At 46.5% G+C, this 20898-nt stretch overlaps 1 protein-coding gene and 1 long non-coding RNA gene across 2 annotated transcripts in view; one reads left to right on the forward strand and one right to left on the reverse strand.

Annotated features, from left to right (window-relative positions):
• LOC140396541 (uncharacterized) overlaps positions 1–7173 on the forward strand; it is a 29029-nt gene extending 21856 nt beyond the window's left edge. Inside the window, exon 3 of the long non-coding RNA XR_011936567.1 lies at positions 6305–7173. This is a non-coding gene — a long non-coding RNA (uncharacterized lncRNA). The remainder of the gene's footprint in view (positions 1–6304) is intronic.
• A 6357-nt stretch (positions 7174–13530) lies between these two features.
• The window catches only part of tes (testis derived transcript (3 LIM domains)), a 76375-nt gene continuing 69007 nt past the window's right edge, over positions 13531–20898 (reverse strand). The window contains exons 6-7 of the mRNA XM_072485268.1: positions 19159–19317; positions 13531–14137 (exon numbers count right to left, since the gene is read on the reverse strand). Coding sequence (XP_072341369.1) covers positions 13946–14137; positions 19159–19317 — 351 coding nt within the window. The 3' untranslated portion in view covers positions 13531–13945. The remainder of the gene's footprint in view (positions 14138–19158; positions 19318–20898) is intronic.

Raw genomic sequence — 20898 nt, forward strand, 5'->3', positions numbered from 1 at the left:
AGTTTAGATTGTAGATTACTAGATGATTGTTTACTATAGGAGTAGTGGTTGAGCTTGAATAAGTAGTGTAAATAAATGTTAGCTTCGTTAATGAACTTAGCCTCTGTGGTCTTTGTGAACTCTACGACATCCATCCTGAGAACGGAAGCACAAGGAACACCACAAGTTGACACAACATCCACATCCATTTGTGGGAGAGATTGCCACATTTCTACTCCGACAGAGTGTAAATTATTACCACAAGAGAATGGCCTAATTTTAAGTTTAGGATTGTTTCCCCGTGTCTTGCATTCCCTCTGTAACTCCTCTCTCAAATCCGCTTATCATTTTTAATCACATTCATTAGATCATTTGTAAACTTTCAAAACTCAAGGGAGTGCAAGCCAGGTTTATGCAACCTGTCCTCCTAATTTAATTCCTTTAACCCTGGTAAAATTCTGCTCAATCTGTGCTGTAACCCCTCCAACGTGAATATATCATTCTTTTCATTCCCCATAGTAAAGAATCCAGTCCTTGATGCACAGCAGTACTAGCTCTGATTGCTAAAATGTGCATTAACCTTTCTTCCCCTTTCTTTTATTTTGCCGATACATTTTTGATCCATGAATGATTTATGGACATGTGTCTTTAAGACAGCCTTATCGTTAATTCAAGCAGAAGAAAGCAGTGGCCTGTGCCTCTAATTCAAGCAGTGGATTTCAGCAGCAGGAGAGTCCACTGTGTTAGTCTGTGTTGGTTCAAACCGGAGCTGTGGATTGTCCGGCACCAATGTCAGAGATTGGCTGGGAGTTGGTTTGCTTGATTTGGCTGGTGGCCAATGAATTGGTCCAAAAGGCTGTGCTCTGCCTGGTAACAGGTGGCGATTGGATCTGATTCTATTGGAATGTTCTCAGACCCACAAGGGTTCAGGTTTGGTTTCAGTTTTCATTCTCGCAACCTGATGGACGTATCTAACTAACTCATACCCAAAAGTCCAGCTGAACTCTCTCTGGAAAGGCCTATTGTGAAGGCTGACTTACTCTTCTGTCTGGGTGTCATTGTCTTGAGAATGCAGAGGCAAACCATGAGCTGGAAGCAAAGTTTGATGTGAAATAAAGTGTCGCTCCAGAAAGGTATAGACCTTAATGTGATCCTCTAGCTGAAGGCCCATTTCAATATAACCTAGTGTCTCTCCAGAAAGCCTGCTGCCTGTTAGTACTGAATCTTTAACTGCAGGGACCCTGAATGAATGTTTCTGCAAAGACCATTACCAGCTGTGAACCAATGACTTTAATTAGCAAGCGTGCTGTGAGGAATCACCATTTGAAGCAGAGAATCTTATCTTTTGACCCTCATCTTTATCATTTTCACCCCTTACTCTCCCCTCCCCCGCCCGCCCATGTCCGTCTGCCTTGTGTGTGTGGATAGAGGGTGGGAGAGTTAAAGGTGGTAGTAATAATAATAATCATTATTGTCACAAGTAGACTTCAATGGAGTTATTAGTCGCCACATTCCGGCACCTGTTCGGGGAGGCCCGTACGGGAATTGAACTCGTGCTGCTGGCCTTGTTCTGCATTACAAGCCAGCTGTTTAGCACTGTGTGCTAAACCAGCAGTGTGCTAAACCAGTAGACATTAGCTTGTTGTTATCCAGTTGTATTAACTACATATTTCATGATAGTTCTTGATATAAAAAACAGTGCTCATGTCTAAACTTACAAACCTGGGGCGACATTCTCCGACCGCCCGGCCGGGTCGGAGAATCGCCGGGGGCTGGTGTGAATCCCGATCCCGCCGGTTGCCGAAGTCTCCGGCACCGGATATTCGGCGGGGGTGGGAATCGCGCCACGCCGGTTGGCGGGACCCCCCGCTCGATTCTCCGGCCCGGATGGGCCGAAGTCCCGCCGATAAATTGCCTGTCCCGCCGGCGTAAATTAAATCACCTACCTTACCGGCGGGACAAGGCGGCGTGGGCGGGCTCCGGGGTCCTGGGGGGGGCGCGGGGCGATCTGGCCCCGGGGGGTGCCCCCACGGTGGCCTGGCCCGCGATCGGGGCCCACCGATCCGCGGGCGGGCCTGTGCTGTGGGGGCACTCTTTCCCTTCTGCCTCCTCCACGGTCTCCACTATGGCGGAGGCGGAAGAGACTCCCTCCACTGCGCATGCGTGGGAAACTGTCAGCGGCCGCTGATGCTCCCGCGCATGCGCCGCCTCGAGATGTCATTTCCGCGCCAGCTGGCGGGGCAACAAAGGCCGTTTCCGCCAGCTGGCGGGGCGGAAATTCCTCCGGCGTCGGCCTAGCCCCTCAATGTTGGGGCTCGGCCCCCAAAGATGCGGAGCATTCCGCACCTTTGGGGCGGCGCGATGCCCGTCTGATTGGCGCCGTTTTGGGCGCCAGTCGGCGGACATCGCGCCGTTTCGGGAGAATTTCGCCCCTGGTGAATGTAATTATTGGGCAGGCAAGGGCCAAATACTTCAGGTATTTTTATAAGAATTGTTGGTTAATTTAGTGACTCCGGGATGAGATGGACTAGAATTGACTACACTACCGGGGGGAGGGGGGGGGGGGCGTGTAATACTACCATGTTATGATCACTCTTATCTAGAGAAACCTTATCTCATTACACATTACCAGGTCTCAAACAGTCTGTTCCCCCGTTGGTTCCAAGAATTCACAGTTCTAAGAAACTGTCCCAAATACACTCTTTGTGGAATTTTACCATCTCATCAAAGTCAATGGGCTTTTGCATAGCTTGCCAAATTTTATGATCCCATTCCCACCAAGGCAGGGCAATAAATCTCCGCCCTCAATGAATTTATTCTCCAGGCTACTTTGGCAATTTAATCCTTCCAATTTGTACAAAGAATATAATCTCCCATGATTATTGGAGTATGTTTCTTTAAAAAAAACTTTATTTCTTGACTTATATTCTGTCATACAGTGTAGCTATGGTAAGAAGGGCCTATTTATCATTCGCACCAGTGACTTCTTTCCTTTGCTATCCTTATCTCCACCCAAATTGATTCTACATTTTAATCCTCTGAATCAAGATCATTTCTCACTTCTGTACTGATCCATTCCTCTATTCGCAGAGTTACCTACCCCAATTTTCCTATCTTCTGCTTCTGAAATGGCAAATACTCTTGAGTATTCAGTAATCACTTTGCAATTATGTATCTGTAACAAATATCATATAATGCTCAGTTATATCTATCCATGCTTTTAATTCTACCGTCTAACTACTTCCCATTGACATTTAATGGGATTACCATGGTTGAATTCCGCACCATCTACATTCTGGGGCTTTACTGAATCAGCCATATAAATGCTGTTAATACAAGACCAGGTCAGAGTCTGGGATTATTGCAGTGAATAACTCACTTCTTGACTCCCTAAAGCCTTTCCATGAAAAATCTGATATCCCAATTCTTTATTTCCATAAGATTTCACTGTATAAAACAGAAGGACTTTTACTATGCAAGAGTCAAATAAAGCAAACACTAAATATTATCACAGATAACCTCCTGTACTCTAACATCCAGAATCAACATAAGTTAAACATGAATTAACAGGCAAATTGTGGTTGATTATCAATGATGAATTGCACATTAAATGGAAGATACAGCCAAGACAAATCTTATGAATTGGGTCTGCAGTTCACTCAGCATATTGACATTAAACCCAGTCGCAAAGTCCTTCAATACTTTGTCTTCCTTACGGACAGTATCAGCACCTCACCCTCTGGGATGAAGTCTAATCCTCAGCAGACAGTAATGCACAATCAACATGATCTTCACCACAAAAGGCACATGTCGGCAGAGGCTCGTCAATTTGATCTGGAAGGTGTGGAGTCATCAATGTTATTTTGAAATCACAGAAACAGCTGCAGCAATTCATTTGCAGCTTCTGGATGTAACCGCAATGTTCTTAAGCTATAGGAGGGCATTTTTGTCCTGTAATCTCTGTCACGCAGCAATACTGAAACTACAGATGAACCTAGATAAAAGTCCAACCTGATTTTAGATTGAAACAGGGCAGTGCTCCATCAAGGAGGTGGTTTCCTGTTCCTTGATGTAACTCTAACGCAGTGTTGAATTTGGCTAAGAAAAGGTTTAGGAGATCTAGTAGACCACCTGAACACTTTAAAAAAATTACTCACAGTTGATTTAAATGGTTAGAAAGTGCAAACATTCCTGCCTGCATTCTCAGAACATTTACATTTTCATGGCGAAGAGGGGCACTTGAGAGCGACAGAGCTGGAATCAGAGTGCAATGAGGTATTTTTTAGCTGGAACTAAATCTACAATTACTAGTTTGAACCCGAAGAAATGCACCTCTGGAAAAAAAAACATTCTTTGGTGTTAAAATAGAACATCTCCCAAACCTGCAGATTGGGTTGATAAACATTAACGTACTTTGGGGAAAGCAGGTATTTTTGAAGATTGATTTTGTCAAGTTTAATTCTTTTGTAGCTTTTTTTTGTTGTTAATGCAGCTAATACCTCATCCCGGTTGATTTAGCAGGTGAAATGGATCAACCCTGAGAAAGGGCCCCTGCATCCCCCCCATCTTCCCCTCCTCTCCCAACAATCTTCTATGACTTCCAACATAAACCAGCCAAAGATCAAAAATCTGCCGGTAGGAAAGACGGAGTGTGAAGGCCTAACAGAGGAATTTAAGATGTTCCTTTAGATGGGCCACGTTTTATGTGGATTTTCAATGCAGTAGAAGTTATGTTAATGATATATTGATGCATCCAGTGCAGGCAAAATATCACCAGGAGGCTTCAAAGGTTTGAGTTTAAATGCTAAATAATGTGTCTGTATTGTCAAATATTCAGGGTTAAATGATCCTCAAATCGTACAGAATATTTAAGGACCATTAGAGGAAATGACATGTCGCCAAATACCTCAGCCCAAATTGTCATTGAGCAATGAGTTAACTATTTGCTTGTAATTTGGTTCAAAACAAATCACTTCCAACACGCATCTTAGGAGGCTTAATTCATCTAATTAAAAACCTGATCATCCCTCATAATGGTCTGTTACATACCACACTACAGTGTGCTGGTATTTATTAGTTTTACAGCCCTATATGGCAGCAGTCCATTCTTCCACTGAATTTTATTACCCTCTAAACTTTTCCAGAGATCTGTCAAAATATTTTGTATGCAGAGTAAGAAATGAGCTTAGTCTTTTATAAACATGAAACTTGAACTTTAAAACAGTTTGTTGGAGAAATCATCAGATATCAGAATTATGTTGGATCTATATCTGAGTTACTCGGCGACTGAATGTGGGCGGAGGTAAAGTTTTCATTCCTGTTTGTTAGTCCATTTGTCTGTAAACAATATAGGCCAGGAAATGGGGCAGACTTCAGAGCCATTAGAAAATGGTGGGAGGGACCCAACTCCTGGATTCCTGCTCCCCTTTTCCCGGATCAGTCTATTTTCGCCAAAACAGGAGAACAGCGACGGTAGTGAGGGTGCACTTTACACTCCTGACCTGACCAGCTCCATTGGGAGAGTTGGCACCTCACAGTCCCTCGCAATATTTGTGGAGTTGGGCTAGCTTCTCCATGACTCCTGGTTCACTGCCTCTCTGAGGTTATGCTTATGGAACCTGAAAGTCTCAGTAACAACCAAAGGTTTAGGTGAGAGGTGGCCCTGCAATATCCCCACTATTTCACCCAGCGGTTTATGAGCCTGTTTTTTCAGGCTGCAGCAGATTTTACAGGAGGATGAAGGTTTTTTTCCCCCATTGTACTCACGACAGCTGTGTCTACAATATCTGCCGCAATTTTGTTCACCTGGGCAAAGTATTAGAATCTTGCAGTGTATGTGCTCCAGTGCTCAGTGTTTTCATCATATGGTCCCATGGTGCCAAAACCTCCCGCCATTTTACTGTGGGAAGTGGCTTGGAAGACATCCAGAAAGGATTAAGAAGATAAAATCTTCTTAATAAGCACAAATGTGCCACATAGTTTTCAGCACAACCTCGATTATTTTTCTTTCAGGTAACCCTGAGCTCAGCCTGTTCCTTGCCCCGGCTCTCAATTAATTTGTTACTTTACTTGCTACTTGCAGTAGAGAGAGCACTTGAGCACCCTTCCAGAATGTTCCAAGCAAAGCATATGGCTGGTTCTTTTTTGAAGCCTTTCCTTCCAAAATCTTTTAAATTTTGGGTCATTCAATGGTTGCTACTATTCGACACCCCGAGGTGACCAGCTTTGGTGTAGTGAAGATTTTATCTTCTTAATCCTTTCTGGATGTCTTCACCTGGATCGATGATTTTTCTTACTCCAATGGATTTCTGCATTTCCTTTTCAGGTGTTTGCTGTGTGGATTCTGACTTCCTCCTCGCCAGTTTTCACTGTGGTATTTATGAAGTACAGGCTTGCAGACCACAAAGGTACAAAGCAACTAAGAGCTTTATTGGGAAGGTGTTTTCACACAGGCTGCTACTGTAGACTGATGTTAGTCTGTCCAAACTGGCGATGATGTCATCATGCGATTGATCTCTTAAAGTGACCTTGTAGCCAGCAGGAACAATACAAACCCACAACAGACAGAATCTTCCAAACCCACAACCTGTACCACCTACAAGGACAAGGGCAGCAGGCATGTGGGAATATCATTATCAGCACAGTCTCTTCCAAGCCACTCACCACCCTGGCTTGGACATTTTTCACCAGTCCTTCACTGCCACTGGGTAAAGGACTCCTTTCCTAACAGCACTGTGGGTGTATCTACACCACATGGACCGCAGCGGCTCAAGGTGGCACACCATCACCTTTTCAGGGCTAATCAGTGATGGGCAACAAATGGTGGCCCTTGCCAGCAACCCTGTGAAAGAATAAATGGTAAAAGAAAACTAATTCAAGTACCGGGAACAAGAATTTGTGTGGTGATTCAGGAACTCATTGATATGGAATCTAAAGAAAATATCAAATCACATTCAATGGGAAAGAAATGGGTATGCACTGGACTCATTTCAAGAAATGAACAGTAAAAGTACATGATCCACTTTTAATCTACACATGGAAGCTCAAGATGAATTATTTGCAATAGCAGATCACAGCTGCTATTGTTAATGTCAAGAAGCATGGATAAAATAAATATTAAAGAAATGGATGAAAGTAAATTGTTGAGGGTTCAGCTGCTCTGAAGAGTTTTTTGATATGCAAATTAGTTTATAAGCAGGGTACATAGATATTTACAGATATTTCTACCTTGCTTCAGTTTTGTAGAATGGTCATTTAGATCCAAAATGTTAACTCTGTTTCTCTCAACAGATGCTGCTGGACCTGCTGAGTTTATACAACTTTTTCTGTTTGTGTTTACTTAAGTGAAGTTGAGAACAATAGAGTATAGATGTTAAAACTACAGAAGGTGGGATTCCAAAGTGCAGACATAAGAAAACATGTTGCATTTAAGTGTTAAATTACTTCTCTGATGTGTTGTTTGGATGGGATAAGGTCAAAAGGAATCAATGATACTCCAGTGGCAGGGTTAGCTCTGTCCTACAGAGTGAAGCACAGCTGATGAGCAGCTAAGATGCCCATCTGGAAACAGAAGTTCTCCCGAAAACCGGCTTCTGGGCTGAGAAGCGGCTTTTTTGAAAACCTCAAAGATTCTATGCTGAACCAGACGAAGGCTTCCAAAAATAAAGATACAAATCGTGTGTCATAATTATTTGCTGCATTTGGATTGCGAAGCTAAACTTTATGGGATGTTGTTTTCTGTAAAAGGGGCATTCTCTGAGTTCACGAATGTGGCTAGACGTGGAACGGGGTTAAGTCAAGTGTACTGTAGGTGTGTGTGTGTGTGTAGCCAGTTTTGGGATACCCTCACATTTAACATCAGTGGGACTCTTAACAACTGGATTAAAAACATTTCATGCTCAAATTTCACCTGAAGTTCCATCCCTTTGATTTTCACTTCAATCATTTTCAGTACGACAATAAATACCAAATTGACACACTGGGTGATAAACTGTGCTAATGTAAGTTTTGTTGAGTTTTCATGGAGGAAATTCTGATTATTTCAATCTCTGGAACAGTGATGATGTGCCCAGGGCATCGACCCATACATTACTGGCATGGACCCAGCAGATGACAGGATGACAATTGTGTATAGAAACATACTGGGCAACTGCCATGAGTAAAATTCAATAAGATTCTATTTTATTTTCATTCTTTCTATGTCAATAGCGGAAAGAATAGTGGGAACTCAGAGTGTTGAACTGGAAATGGCAATGTTCAATGATATAAGGGGGGATTTAATGCAAAATGGAATGGGACAGAAAAAGTAGGCAAAGAAGATTACAGATCATCAGTGAATAATCATTAACTGAAACAGATGGAGTACAAAGCAGATATATCCTTACAAGATGATAAATGCGCTTCAAAAGAATTCTGTGGATAAATAGACCAATTAACATTGAAATGCAACTTGAAGGGAAACATAATAAAACAGTAAAAATCTTGAGGAATACAGATAGTTAACTGAGGGGATGAAAAAGGAGATTGGAATGCCTGTAACGGGTCACAAACTTTAATTTTATTCACCTTCTTGCCTTGGTTATATTTACTACACTGCTTCTTGTACGGAAGATGAATGATCTTTTCTTGGAGGTCTAACTCATTCTTCAGAGACCAAAATTGATCAGTGAAACTGGCAATATTGTAAAGACATTTGGAGATTAAGGAATAAAAGGGAACAAGGTTTCCACTCCACTAGTTAATCAAGGCCCAAGTGGAATGGTCCCCTTGGACAAGATTCAACTTATTTGTCCTGCCGCTTTACAAACAACAACAAACAAGAGTTCTAAGAAAGAACTATTCTGTCTAATTCCACCTTCCAGCTCTTGGCCTGTAGCCCTATAGGTAACAACACGCCAAGCATAAACCAGGTGGTCATGATTAAGAAGGGGATTTCTTGATTAATAAGGGGACCGGGGTTATGGGGAGAAGGCAGGAGAATGGGGATGAGGAACATTTCAGCCATGATCGAACGGCGGAGCAGCCTCGATGGGCCGAATTGTGCTCTGATAGTTTATGGTCTTGTGATCTAAACCCGTATACAAAATGAGTGTTGGGTGCTCCATTAATGGATGTTGCCTTTGCACTCGAGCAGAACGCCACTTGTTTCTGAAATGAGTTCTGAACTGTAACTTGTCTTGAATGTTTATATCTCCCTGTCCTTGGAGCACTGTTTGTTCAATTATATTGCTCAACTTCAGATGCAAGGCTGCACTGCACCAATTTAAGGAATACCAGACACATCCGTTTTTCCTGTGCACTTTCAGGTGGCTGAGTGGCAAGCTGGAGAGAAATGGAAGGTTATCAGACTCTCAGTTAGGATCAGAACAAGAGCAAGCCCCTGAGAGACATCAATTAAAAGAGACAAGGGAAAATAATTCACTAAAATTAGATATGTTAAAAGAACTCCCTCAGGATTTTCCCATAGTAGATCGCCATAAATAGCATAGGCTATAGCAGCTGGAATTAATTCATCCTTTTCAACTTGCTCCGCCTCCCCTCAGCTGCACAATCTGCTGAACGCACTTTGTGAGCTTGGCTCAAAAATCAGATTGGATTGCGCCTGTTTTAGAGGCAAAGTAGGTGCCTGAGGGTCCACTATGTTGTTTGCGTTTGTCTCTTCAATGCGGCTGTCATATTGGATCGCGTTCCTCGACAAGCATCCAGGGCAAATGTCAGAAAGGTTCAAAACACTCAATAGAGTGTTACGCTGGTTACTTTACAAATATGCCTTCTGCTGCAGCACAGTACTTTGAATCACTGAATCCGTATGATGCAGAAGGAAACTATTTTGCCCATGAAGTCTGCCCCGACCCTTCGATCCCCAACCCAGGCCCACTCCCCCGCCCTATCCCCTTAACCGCATTCAACCGTTGGATGCTATGTAAGGTGCTCTTTCCAAGAGCCGGTGCAGACTCGATGGGCCGAATGGTCTCCTTCTGCACTGTAAATTCTATGATTCCAAAGGGCAATTTAGCATGGCCAATCCACCCAACCTGCACATCCTTGGACTTGTGGGAGGAAACCGGAGCACCCGGAGGAAAGCCACGCACACACGGGGAGAACGTGCAGACTCCGCACAGTGACCCGAGGTCGGAATCAAACCCGGGACTCCGGTGCTGTGAGGCAGCAGTGCTAACCACTGTGCCACCCATAATCAAGATATGGACAGCACTAACATACTCCTTCCAGGTTGCCGCTGGGCTCATCAATGACAGTTCCCAGCTTGCCGTCCACTATTGCATCAGGAACGTCCGACCAGAGAAACACAAGTCTGAAATACAGAACATTTAGCGAAAAGCAGATCAAGTAGAATTTGATTTTGAGTCCAAGAAAGTAAACATAAGCTCCAGTCTCGCCTGGACAGATATTTTCTAAGTATCAAAAGCAATTTTCAGATATTTTTATAACGAGATTTCTCGAGGGTAGGAGGAACATCTACATCTACTTTCCCAGGAATGGAGTGAAGGAGGATGTAAGGGCAATAGGTTTTGCTGACACTGTAGTTTGTCTCGGAGTGCAAGATGCCATTGACCTCACCGACATAACCTTGTGTGCTTCCCCATCATCATCCGGAATAGAAAGGGATTTTGCTCCCTGGATGTCCGGCTTGCTGCTGACCATCGTTCTCGTCTGTGCCTGTTTTCCTCACAGCAGACAGACTTCATTCATCCTGCACCAGTCCTCTGCGCTGGCTTTTTCCAAACAAGCTGTCGGGTGAATCTCGTTGCTGGGTGACAAACTAGCCATCCCAGACGTGGCTCGAGACTCCCGTTAGGGACACAGACCCAGCCGCAGAGCTGATGTACAAGAACCGTGGGGGAGATTTTCAAAGAGAACAGCGATCCCGGCAGGAAGTTCGGAGAGCATCAGGAAACGCAATTATCTCCGGAGATTGCGTTTGCAAATTTTCCCCGCCCCTCGTCAGCAAGGGTGGAAATGTCATTAATTGCGTTTCAATACATTAAAATATTATTAATGGGCCTCCCCGCCACATGATCCCCATCACTCAATGTTCATACCGTAGTTTTGGGGAAACGAGATAGAGCAGAGGGCCCCCTCTAGGTACGCAAGGTTAAGTAAAGCATCGGGAGGGGGGTGGGGAAAGAGGGACATGCCCGGGCGGAGCATCTAGTACCAACCTGGCAGTGCCAACTTGTGCCAGGCATTGGCGAGGGGGTATCCCTCAAGGCAACCCCCCGGGGGGTGATTTCCATTAATGTGTGCCTGGGGGGGGGGGGGGGGGGCAAAGGGCTCACTGTGAGGGGGGAACGTGTTAGGAACTGGGTTGGAGGGGAGTGGGTACTGAGAGAGGGGGAAGAACACAGGTGATACTTTTGCAGTAGTGGAAGGGGACACCTGGATAACCGTCCATGATGGGGGCCTTTTAGTTTAATTACTGATTGGGGAGTCTTTTAAAGATGGCACACATTCTCCGTGAAGCCGGTTGGTGGCTCTCAGCCCCCCCCCCCCCCGCCCACTTATTACTTTCCTTTAAAGAGTCTCAAGACCTGGAGAGAAAGCTGGGGCGGGATTCTCTGATAAGCTCAATAGGTGCCAACAGGCCTCCAGGAGCAGCGAACCTGAGCCCTACAGGGGGCCAGCACGGCACTGGAGTGACTCACGCAGCTCCAGCAGCCGATACCGGCGTCAAACGGGCGCCACGGGGTCTGCGCATGCGCGCTGCGGCCAGCGCGAATTCGCGCACGCGCGGTAGTTTCCTTCTCCGCCAGCGCGAGTGAAAGAGGCCCCCACCAGGGGAAGCCGGCCCGCCGATCGGTAGGCCCCGATCGCGGGCCAGGTCACGGTGGAGGGCCCCCCGGGGTCGGATCCCCCCTCCCCCCCGCCCCCACCAGGCCGCCTCCCCGCAGGATGGACATCGAGGCCCCGCCGGGTACGACCAAATGTGAACGTCGCCGGCAGGACCCGGGCCACCCCACGCGGAGAAGTGTGGGGGGGGGGGGGGGCGCAGAGGGGCCACCGACCGGAGAATCGGCGTCGGGTGAATCGAGCCCGGCTCGGCGATTCTCCGACCCAGCCTCGGGGTCAGAGGATCCCTCCCCGGGTCAGTGTAACTGGAGAGGTACATGCCGGTTTTCAGTCTGAGCCTGACACTTTACCAAATTCCAGTGAGATGCGCCCTTTACTTCCACTCGAAACATCAGTAACACTGTCAAAGCGAACACTTGCACTGTCTGTACCACCTGGACGGAAATCGGCACTATGGCCCTGATTTGTGACTGTTTGCTCCATGGCTCGGAATTCCTGAGGGAACTGCACTGACCCCTCAGATGGACAGCAGGGAGTACAGAATGAGAATGAGCGTGGCGACTGAACACCAACAGGGGCATCGGCTGCCATGACTCCATTCCTTCAGTCCAAACGTGTTGGGTCTTCCCCTCACTTCACCACAAATATTCGCACCACATCCGGAAACCCGCTCCAGCAACTCTGCTCCATCTCCCAACCACTAATTGAACATCGCATTTGTGCATTGTACACCTTTGTGTATTTCTTTATCCACCCTCGTGTACTTATGAAGTGTTTTCCCAGCGGTTACAACTTAGGTGGTGGAATGCTGTGTGTGATCCACTTCAGACACTCACGGTAGATAAACTCTGCATAGGTTAGCAACACGGTAGCACAAGTGGGTAGCACAGTCACAAGTGGATAGCACTGTGGCTTCACAGCGCCAGGGTCCCAGGTTCGATTCCACGCTGGGTCACTGTCTGTGCGGAGTCTGCACGTTCTCCCCGTATCTGCGTGGGTTTCCTCCGGGTGCTCCGGTTTCCTTCCAGTCCAAAGACGTGCAGGTTAGGTGGATTGGCCGTGATAAATTGCCCTTAGTGGCCAAAAAGGTTAGGACGGGTTGTTGGGTTACGGGGATAAGGTGGAAGTGAGGGCTTAAGTGGGTCGGTGCAGACTCGATGGGCCGAATGGCCTCCTTCTGCACTGTATGTTCCAATTCAGCTGCAGAGTACAGCCTCTCCGCAGGAGCTGGGATAATTAGCACAGCTGTCTCCGAGGCACTAAAAAGGGCATTGCTGGACTGGGCAACAGGGATGATGTGATTGTCAAAGGACAGCAGGTGTCTCTCCTATGGAACCAAGGTTAGTTTCCTGCGACTGCTCCTCAGCTTTCCTGCACAAGAATGCTGCAGGGTGATGATTGTCCGGCATTGCTTACTGAGGTAGCCTGGGCCCTCAATATCATCAGCATCTAAATCTTCATCTGCAGAGCGAGTGAGAAAACTCACCTTCCAGCACAAAGAGATCTATGGCATACTACCTCCCGCCCCATCGACCCCCAACGCAGTTTCTGCAGACTGGTGTGGATGGTGATTTAATCAGATCTCTCCTCTCGCCTGCTCACTGCAGCTTTACCTGGGAAGCCTGACTTTCCACTCCCCCAGGCTCCCTAAAACAGGCACATAGCCTATAATGTTGGCTGCTACCTGACTCATGATAGCTGCCAGAAACACCAAGTCTGAAATACTGAACATTGAGTGAAAAACAAGATCAAGTAGAATTTTATTTTGAGCCCCAGAATGTACACATAAGCTCCAGTCCTGCCTGGACGTATATTTTCCAAGTATTAAAAAGGGAATGCATTTTCAGATATTTTAATGATGAGATTTCCAGCTTTGATCTTCCGATCATACAGATGCTTTTCATGAAGTGTGCACATATTTTTCAGTAAAAGAGGTACATGCTGTTTATAGATTCCTTAAGCATGATCATGCAATGCATTCAACCCTTCAACGCGATGTTTGATCATTTAACAAATGCTTATATTTTGTGGTAAAACAGAAATCCCTCAATTTACAATACGCTAGCAACAGAATCTATGATGTAGAAATCGTAGAAATTGAAGAAAAGGATGGTTGTAATCAGCATTTCAACTCGCTGACGTGCATCTTGCCTCTTCTTTAAGACATCACCTTCTTCTTGCACTCCACCGAGCAGAAGAGCATTCCTTCCACTGGCATGAACTTCTGACCCATCAGGCATTTGCCACAACAGGAGCACAGGAAGCAGTCAGCTGAGGCATGCCAGTTGTAGTTCCCATAGGTAACACGTTGGGCCTCTGGATCAATGACGTTGTGACAACACTGGCACACCTATAATCAGACATTGATGCAGAGGAAGAAAGTCAGCGGTACAGAATTCACATCGGCCTTTACCAAAACCTATCTGGTAGCAACGCGCGAGATTTGGACATTTCATCCTGGACTGCATTCCTGCTGCAGTTGGCTTGCGTTCTAACCAAGTGCATCTTTCCCCGACCTCCTCCACTCATGAGACGTAGTTTCTAAGGAATGTCGCACGTTGGCACTCCCTTGGTTTTCCCAAAAGTGGTTGTGTTATGAGCCAATCCAAATAGGACAAGGTCAATCAAAAATTTAGAATTATTGAAATGTATAAAGGCAAGTGGGATGGTATTCATGACAAATTTTGGGAACCTGGTTGTAAACCAACCTCAATTACTACAGTTTCACTTCTACCCTAAAAGAATTAAAGGTCGTAAGCCCCATGGCGTGCCATGTTTGTTGGTTACTTTACATGTTTTTGACATTACCTTTCTTTGGAGACAAGGGGCGCGAGTCTCTCGCCTCCCCGCGGTGCGTTTCTCGACAGCGGGAGGAAGCTCCCTGTTGGTCGCCAGCGGGATCTTCTGGTCCCACCACTGTCAATGGGAGTTCCCACTGAATCCACTCCATGCCACCGGGAAACCCATGACGGGGGTGCATCGCCAGCGGGGCTGGAAGATCCGTCCTGCATGAACATCCGGAAGATCTCGCCCATTTTCTAGCTGCAAAAACGGATCTCTTGCCTCTTTTACTCCAACACTCAGGTCTTCTCCATTCAGTCTCCTGTTTCAAAATCGGACTAACTTAACCCGGGTCTCTTTTATTCTTCTTGTACTTACAAGAAGTGAAGGAACTGTGCCTCAACTCATCCTCCATTTGGCGATTCACCAACCAAATCGACTACCCCTTCTCCCAGTATATCATCAGCAGAAACCTTGGGCGAAATTCTCCATAATCGGCGCGATGTCCGCCGACCAGCGGCAAAAACGGCGCAAATCAGTCCGGCATCGCGCCGCCCCATAGGTGCGGAATCCTCCGCATCTTGGGGGGCCGAGCCCTAACCTTGAGGGGCTAGGCCCGCGCCGGACTGATTTCCGCCCTGCCAGCTGGCGGGAAAGGCCTTTGGCGCGGAAATAACATTGCCGGGCGGCGCATGCGCGGGAGCGTTAGCGGCCGCTCACGGCATCCCCGCGCATGCGCAGTGGAGTGTCTCCACCATGGCGAAGGCGGAAGGAAAAGAGTGCCCCCACGGGCGGATCGGCGGGCCAGGCCACCGTGGGGGCACCCCCCGGGGCCAGATCGCCCCACGCCCCCCCCCCCCGGAGCCTGCCTGCGCCGCCTTGTCCTGCCGGTAGGAGAGGTGGTTTAATCCACGACGGCGGGACAGGCATTCCAGCAGCGGGACTTCGGCCCATCCGGGCTGGAGAATCGCTGGGGGGGGGGGGGGTGGGCCCGCCAACCGACGCGGCGTGATTCCCGCCCCTGCCGAATCTCCGTGCTGGAGAATTCGGCAACCGGCGGGGGCGGGATTCACGCCAGCCCCTGGCGATTCTCTGACCCGTCGGGGGGTCGGAGAATCTCGCCCCTTGTGCTGGTCTCAGATTAATAAAATAATTCCAATGTTAACAGGCGTGGCTATTTTGTTAGGCTATCTGAATGGTGGTAAGACATGGTCTCATGTCCTTGGTTGGAGTGGAAAACATTGGGTGGGATTTCTTTTGTATCGTCGAAGGCGACCACGACGAAGGATTCCCTGGCAACAGGACCTGCGAACCACACAAAACATCGTAAACAATGGCGCGACCGGAAAATCCCACCATCGGCCAATAGAGAGCTGCCTCTGCTGCCAGAAAAAACCCTGGATGGGTGGTGGGAGAGGACCCATCCTGAATCATTGCCTCAACCACCACCTGTCCTGCCTCAGGCTAGAACCTGTGCATTTTGGATCTTTAGCACCTCACTTGTTATAAACAAAACACCGTAGATTGTGACGTACATGTCAACCCCGTTTACCTGGTGCCAAAAATTATAATTAAGTTTATACTTAGCATATAAGTCAAGCCCTTTTCTGCTATGAAATTCTACACTTTCATTAGGAGTTGGCCTCAATCTTTCACCTCAGAAATGCACGTTTTGCTCTTCTTGCAAGTTGGTGCCTGGGACCAAGCAGGCTGCGCAAACGGTGTTGCTCAGATGTCCAGGAATTTAAGACACGTTCACACAGAGCAGACCACCCGTGGTGAACGTTGAAGAGAAATTGGTCCTCTGGCAAAAAGAATGAAGCACGAAGCTGATTTGAACCTTGAAGTTGTAACATTTGCTAACTTGTTAAGTCGCTGCACAGCAGAGAGGAAACTCTGCGTTTGTGAAAAACTGAAAGAGGAAGGAATCCGCCCAAGACCTAAATGTGCCCGGGGAGCGCAGGCCAGCACGTGCTTGATCTTGAGAGGCAAATATTGGATTGGGTCTTTAAGAATTACTAGAATGGTCACATTATCACCAGGAATGTAATGTGTATATAGCACTTAAATGGGAAAATTAACTCAGTACTTCAAAGATATCAGAACTGATTGGTGTAACCGCTTTATGGGATGCAAATTTCTAACGGGAATGTCTTGTGCCGGAAGACCAAGGGACCACCGAAGTTCCTCATGCCAAAATTTCCAGTTTCCAGTCATTCATCGTTTTACAGCGGCAAAACCACAAGGCTTCCATTATATCACATCAGCAACATGGTTGAAACGCTCAGTATCTTTGGTATACCCAACAGCTGAGCTGTGGTGTGGAAAAGTTCAAGAACAGTTCTCGGGAAACCACAGGACATGGGAAGACAAGAGTCACGGTGGTACAAGCCTGCATGGCCATTTTGGTAATTTTGAAATGTAAAACCACACTGAGAAGCAAGTTCTCTGCAGGAACTTTGTGTGTGTCCATGACAACAGCTGGATGTATGAGGATGGAGCGATAATGTGGATCGATAATTTGTGAAATAGGTATGCTAGTGACCTATGCAAAGAATGGAACTTTTTAATGTGGGACGTGTTCAGGTCCCATATAGCCAATAACATCAACAGGTGCCAGTGAAGAAATAACACCCTCATTGCCATTATCCTAGTGGCTATTATGCAACAAGCCATTCAAGGATCGTGATTGTGCCGAGTTGAATAGGTGGAGAAAGAAACCTTCGGAAAGAGTAGAAAAATGCACACTGCCCTGTTTGATGTTTTTTGCGGTTTCATCATCAAATCGGGGGAAGCTATTAATGCAGATCATGTGACTTGTGACAGTAAGAGATTTTCATTTCATTTCAGGAACTGTGGAACACCCAATTCAATGGATGGAGAGGACGATGATTTGTTGTTGAGGGCGATTCTGATTATGCAAGCACCAAATCTGATCCAGAGCAAGAACATTATGATGCCACAGCGAAAGTGACTCGGGTCGAATTTGATGAAGTCTTTGCATCGGATGCTGAAGACAATCATTTTGGCTGTTCTTAAAATATTTTGATTCTGAGTGAAAGGTATGTTTGTCGAATTAACTTATTCAGTAAAATGTGTCAAATTGATTAAATTTGAATTACTGGTGTGATGGTTATTTTTCCACGGGCGTGATTCAACGGGAAAAAAAAATGTCCAATTTTGGGCGCGTTTAGCGGGGCGTTTCTCGGAACTCTGTTAATCTTTATGGCCTCGACGAGGAAGCCCACACTGAGGTCACACACACCTTCATTTCCTGCACTGACGAGTTCAGTTTGTTAGAGCAGAAATAGATCGGGGAGCCATTTTTAAATGCCGTCCCAATCTCTTGACCCCCCTCAGCATTCGCACCGTGGTCTCCAGATACACACCCCAAAACCTACCTCTTAGGGGGTCATCGAGCCCCTCCTCACCCCATCTCATAACGGCAGGGCAACCCAGGCCTGATCACTGGCATGGACAACCTGGCACCTGGACATTGCCAGCCTGGCAGTGCCAAGGTGGCGAGGTGGCAGAATATCAGGGTGCCACCCTGCCCAGAGCCTGACCACCCGGGGGCCTCCAATGGCCTGGGAGAGCCCCCCAGGTGTCGTTGCATCTGGTCCAGGTTTGTGTGGACCACTGATAAATGGCACCATGGCGAGGTTTCTCACATGTGGGCATTCATCCTAGATTGCGCCGTCTTGCAAGGCGTTCCGAGCGTTGCAAATCTCAACGGCCTCGTCGTGTCACCGAATCGGGAGCGATGAGGCCGTCCGATCACACCCCACATTTCAAATTGGATACCATCAATATCAACCAATGATTCACATTTTATACTTGGCATAAATAAGTTGCTCTGAATTTGGGAGGTTTCACAGGTGGACTTCTTTGCCGCAATCTACGGTAATAACTCAATTGCATATCTCTTCCATAAGGCAACACAAGATCAAGAAATCTCAAATAAGACATTATCTACTAATAACATTTTAGACAGATGGTAAAATAGTCAATTAAACCCGATGTGGTAAAATGATAAGGTAACTGGCAAAAGAACCTCTTTACACAATCAGTGATTAGGATATGGAATGTACAGCCTGATAGGGCAGCAGGGTAGTGCAAAAGTAGATTTCAAAAGGGGATTGAATGACGATTTGAAGGAGAAAACAAATTGCAAGGTTGTGGGCAAAGAGTTAGGGAGTTGGCACAGACCCGATTGGCACTTCCTGTGCTAAATGGCCGAATATTTAATAGCTCAATGATGGAGCAGTCCGTTTCCTTTTCTATGGGTAATTAGCCAACTAGAATATTTTAAAAATAAGCGTTTTGGCACAATCGTTTGCAGTTTCAAATCAACCTAGTGGCTGGATCCATCAAATATCCAAATATGCACAAAGGAAAGTGCATTTACAAGACATGTGGGGCCAAAAATATCTGTCCACAAACAGCTGCATTTTTAGCAGAGGTTACAAACACTGAAAATCCCTCAAGTCTCTAAGAATAAGTAGAGGGTGGGATCGACCTTCAATATGGCCGTTTGCAGCTTTAGAACCTCCCAGTTATAAATTCAGATGTCCTGGCAAGATACATTACCGCAGCATGAAGCTTCACATAGCAAGGTTTGCAGACAGGTTTGTCATTCACCATCACATAAATCTCCCCAGCGAGGACACAGTCACATTCGAAACAGCAGAAATGCTTCAAGTGCCAATTCTGGCCTTCGGCTTGAGTATATTCGTTGCTGAATATCAACTGGGGAGTGAGAGAAACAAGGAATAAATGCGCAGAATAAAATTCCACATTGTAATCACAATATGTAGTCATTAATGGTGTTAGTAGTGTTGTCACTGGACCAATAATTCAGAATCCCAGGGTAATGCTTCTGGGACGTAGCTTCGAATACCACCATGGCAAATGGTAACATTTGGGAGATCGATTAAAAGCAAATTGGAATTAAAAGACTATGAAACCGCAGTTGTAAAAACCTACCTGGTTCAGGGAAGTAAATCTGTCGTCCTTACCTGGTCTGGCCTACATGTGACTCCCAATCGACAGCAATGTGGTTGACTTTTAAATGCCCTCTGAAATGGCCTTGCAAGGCACTCAGCTTCAAGGGACAATTAGGGATGGGCACTAAATGCTGGCTCAGGCAGTGTTGCCCACATCCCATGAAATTAATAAAATATCTGTCTGAGATATTAAATCACATAAAATAGATACAGAGCAAGTGCGAGAATATGTAATGTTCACAAAATGCATTTTCTTCATTCGCACCATGTGCATCAAAAATGGAAACAATCCTTATGACATAATTTTCAAGGGCAGCACGGTGGCGCAGTGGGTTAGCCCTGCAGTCTCACGGCGCCGAGGTCCCAGGTTCGATCCCGGCTCTGGGTCACTGTGTGGAGTTTGCACATTCTCCCCGTGTTTGCTTGGGTTTCGCCCCCACAACCCAAAGATGTGCCGGGTAGGTGGATTGGCCACGCTAAATTGCCGCTTAATTGGAAAAAATGAATTGGGTACTCTAAATTTATTTTTAAAAAAGAACGTAATTTTCATAAGGAATGAATAAGCTTTTATATTTCATATGAAGTATTCTTGAACCAACCATGAAGGGCCGGATTCTCTGTCCCCCCCCCACACGTTTCCTGGTGCGGCCCCCCCTCCGCCCCGCCAGTGGGATTCTCCGTCCCAGCAGCCGGCCATTTGGGTTTTCCCATTGTGGGCACCCCTACGCCGTTGGGAAATCCGCGGGTGTGAGCATGCTGACCGCGAAGCGGAGGATCCCGCCGACGGAGCAGCCAGCTCGAAGCCTTTAAAACCTGCAGCACTAAATGTATATTTTGAGGTGATTTACAAATGGGGAAAGTGTCGACGGGATCCAAAGTATTCCATGAACGTTACAAAAGGTGGGAGTCACAATAATAGCGATTCCAGGATGTGGTGTTCATCACAGAATACCGATGTCAGAGCTTTTCCGCAAAATCTGCCTATCCGCACAATTAGAGAAATTGGCCGTAACTCGGTGGCCGTCGGTATTCTCTGGTCCCGAGGGCAGCGCTCCCCCGCCCGCGGGTTTCCCAGCACCATGATGCGGTTTCAATGGGAAAACCCAGTGACAAGCAGCACGAGTCGAGAATGCCGCCGCCAGCCAGCGGTGCACCGCTGGTAACCACTCATCTAGGGGACCGGGATTCCAGACGGTTGTGTTTCATTGTTGTGTCATGGTCTTTCCTGTTGATTCCCTTAGAATGTAGAAAGAAGGGAAGACCCTATAGACAAGTCGTTGTTTTCCCATACCCCATTGCAGGGCTAGTGAACCACCGTTCCAAA

The sequence above is a fragment of the Scyliorhinus torazame genome, chromosome 19 (genome assembly GCF_047496885.1).
Source record: "Scyliorhinus torazame isolate Kashiwa2021f chromosome 19, sScyTor2.1, whole genome shotgun sequence".
NCBI lineage: Eukaryota > Metazoa > Chordata > Chondrichthyes > Carcharhiniformes > Scyliorhinidae > Scyliorhinus > Scyliorhinus torazame.